Source organism: Austrofundulus limnaeus, unplaced genomic scaffold (genome assembly GCF_001266775.1).
Source record: "Austrofundulus limnaeus strain Quisiro unplaced genomic scaffold, Austrofundulus_limnaeus-1.0 Scaffold99, whole genome shotgun sequence".
Classification (NCBI taxonomy): Eukaryota; Metazoa; Chordata; class Actinopteri; order Cyprinodontiformes; family Rivulidae; genus Austrofundulus; species Austrofundulus limnaeus.
In genome coordinates, this window is record NW_013952501.1 from 1001279 (window position 1) to 1004372 (window position 3094).

Genomic DNA, 3094 nt, shown 5'->3' on the forward strand with positions numbered 1-3094 from the left:
GAGAGAGAGAGAGAGAGAGAGAGAGAGAGAGAGAGAGAGAGAGAGAGAGAGAGAGTTTGCGTGCAAGGGTGAGCTTTGAGATTTAGTAACCCAACCTTCACCCCCACCTCCACCATCACTCTCCACCCACCCCGCACATGACAGAAATGCACACGGTCACGGTGTAATGCGACAGCAGCACCATGCACCTCCTCAGCCCAGAACCGACCTGCGGTCAGTGATCAGAACCCGCCAGGGAGTTCCTCACCTCACCTCCGAGAGAGGAGGTGCAGGAGAGCAGGTTGTGTGAACACCAACCAAAGTGCATGGTTTGAAAAAGCGCGTGTGTGAAGGGGAGGGTTGTGGGGTCATCCTTAGGTTTCTCCGCTTGAATATGATTGCAGATCAGTGCACACACATGCCTTTAGATTGTGTCAGCTCCTGCTGCTGCAGAAGAAGGACTTTTTTTCAGCTAAACCTTTTATTTATTTATTTATTTATTTATTTATTTGTGTTGCTTTTGCCTGTTACTTTATGCATTTGATTGACTTTTGGAGCCAGTCCAATTCAAGATGGCCACCACAACTATTGATCTTATAAATCACACAAAACATTGCTATTAATTCAGTTTTATAGCTCTTGATAACATTTGGTGCAGTTAAGCTCATCCACAACACATGGTCCAAGTGCTATTCATTGTGCAAGATGGTGTGAAACTTGACCAATAACTTTTGGTGTCAACCCAATTCAAGAACACCACAACTGTTCACTATTAGCAAATACAGATAGAGTAGAATAAAAAAAGAAAAACATAGGACAAAATTGAAAATAGCATAGAAGAGAACAGTAATATTGGGAAATCAGCAGTAAATTTCCAATAGAAGCACACATGTTAAAAACATTGACAAAATTAATAAAAAAAGATAAAAACTATACAGAAGTAACAAAAATACAAGGTGAAAAACATACAGTTATGAACAAATAATAAAGTTGTAACTTAGTCAATTTTAGATACTGAGGTATAATTTGATGAAAGTCATCCATGACACCTGCTTTGAACGTGACACCTCACAATGTTGCATGATATTATTTTTAATGTTTGACCAAAATTGATCTGTTGTTTTTCATGGTCTAAGTTGTTTTTATCAACAATACTGGCTGCAATGATTTACAGATATTCAAATATACAAAATAAACATTTGGATGCTGAATTTCTACAAGTCAAGACAAACTATGGTTCAAAACAAAACTTGGACAAAAGTGCATTATCAGAAAACCTAAGACAGGTTTATTCAATTTTTTTCAACTTTTGGAACTTAGTGTCCTCTCCTCTATACAATAAGGCTTCTTTTATGATAGATTTGTAAATGCTTTTGGTATAAGGCTATGAAACACTTTATAAATTAATGTAAAAAATGGGTATGACACTTCAAAAATTGAAGCAGCATCTACATTTGTCAAGATAAACTGTACTAACAATGTGTTTTGCTCATCTGACTTACTTTTCCTTGTTTTTATGCTTATTTATTTAGATGTTTCTGATAAATGTTTAATGTTAGAAATACACGAAAGAAAAACCAAATGTACCCTCAGTTTTGTCAAGAAACAGGTTTAACTTATTATTCATAGAGAAGGTTCTAATTCTTTAGTGACCGAATCATTTACCATTTGTAAATCCTTTATAAAGACAGTCTTAATGGGAAGTTGAGCCAGTTGTTCTACTTTTAGATCCATGAAAAAATGAACAATTGGTTCATTTTCTGACTTGAACCCTAATTTATTTACTTTATTTCTTGTAATGTGGGTCTCTGCTGATGTGGTTCATAACTGAGCTACTCAATAACTGCCTGTGCTTTCTGATTTTTTTTAAACAAATCCTCTATAAATTAGAGGTTAGCTTTAGCTGCTCATGCCAAAGTTAGATAACATGTTACACATCGCTATGTGCTCATCAGACATGAATAATCACCAGTTTATCATGCTGTCACACTGATTTAATATAGTTACTTTATATTAGAAGTGCAGTGTGTCAAACATCAGGACTGATTTGAAGTAAGGATTTCAGTTAGATTTTTTTCTGGATGAGCTCTGGTGAAACTGCTGCAGAGCTGAGCAGATTCGAGGCAGGTGGATGTCTCTCCAAGGCCACATTAGATGCAGCCCTCTGCTCCTGCGTTCACCTCAAATATAGACGACCTAGTTTTTTGATCTTCACAAATGTCCCTGACACACCTGAACAACATGTATCTGAAAGAGTAAGAAGGTGGGCTGACACTTTTTTTCAGTGGTCCCGTGTGGAGGTTTGGACAAAGTGTCCTGTAAATGTGTTGAGGGGGAACCTTGTGAAAATGACTGTGTGGCTGCTGCAACAATAGTTTAGTTCAACTTCAAATTATTATGGTAAATACTGTTTTTATGTTTACTGCTTTATTTTACTTTCTGATTATCATTATTTTTTGTTTTACATTTTACACATTGACCCAACTTTCTCAGAACTGGGTTGTTAAAGCTCAAACATTTTTCTGACTGAAGCACCTGGTTGGCCATCAGGCTTTTCACACTAAGCCTAGATTTTTTAGTTCTATTTTGAAACCCTCTCAATTGACCTTTATTTTACAAAATGACTTCACTAAAGGTTTTATGTGTTTGTTTTCAATTTAAGGGGGGCATTCTCTGTGGTCAGGAGGTGCGTGAAGATCTCCTCTGGACAGGAGTATGCTGCCAAAATCATCAACACCAAGAAGCTTTCTGCAAGAGGTTGGAAACACACACATGCAAACACACACCATGCATCAGCTCAAAGAAAAAGAAATCCCTGGTTGTCGTCGAGTTACATGCTGATGAGCTCTGAAATAGGCTTCAGGCTCTGAGAGGGAACGTGTGTGTTTTGTGTGTGTGGGCACGTGTGGGAAGCTTTTAATGTCAGTAAGTGACAGACAGACTCCTATGCACTTGTGGATTGTTGTTTACCTTCCTTTTTGGTGTTGTTCATATTCATCCTTTCAGTTTCTATGCAAATATTTGTCACACACAACCTTGTTTGTTAGTGTGTGTGTGTTTGTGTGTATGTGTGTGTGTGTGTGTGTGTGTGTGTGTGTGTGTGTGTGTGTGTGTG

The 3094-nt window shown here is 37.6% G+C and overlaps 1 protein-coding gene across 1 annotated transcript in view; it reads left to right on the forward strand.

Moving 5' to 3' along the window:
* The window catches only part of LOC106520943 (calcium/calmodulin-dependent protein kinase type II delta 2 chain), a gene marked incomplete at both ends in the record, with an annotated part of 19326 nt that overhangs the window by 532 nt on the left and 15700 nt on the right, over positions 1-3094 (forward strand). Inside the window, 1 exon segment of the mRNA XM_014013281.1 lies at positions 2642-2736. Within this exon segment, the coding sequence (XP_013868735.1) occupies positions 2642-2736 (95 nt within the window).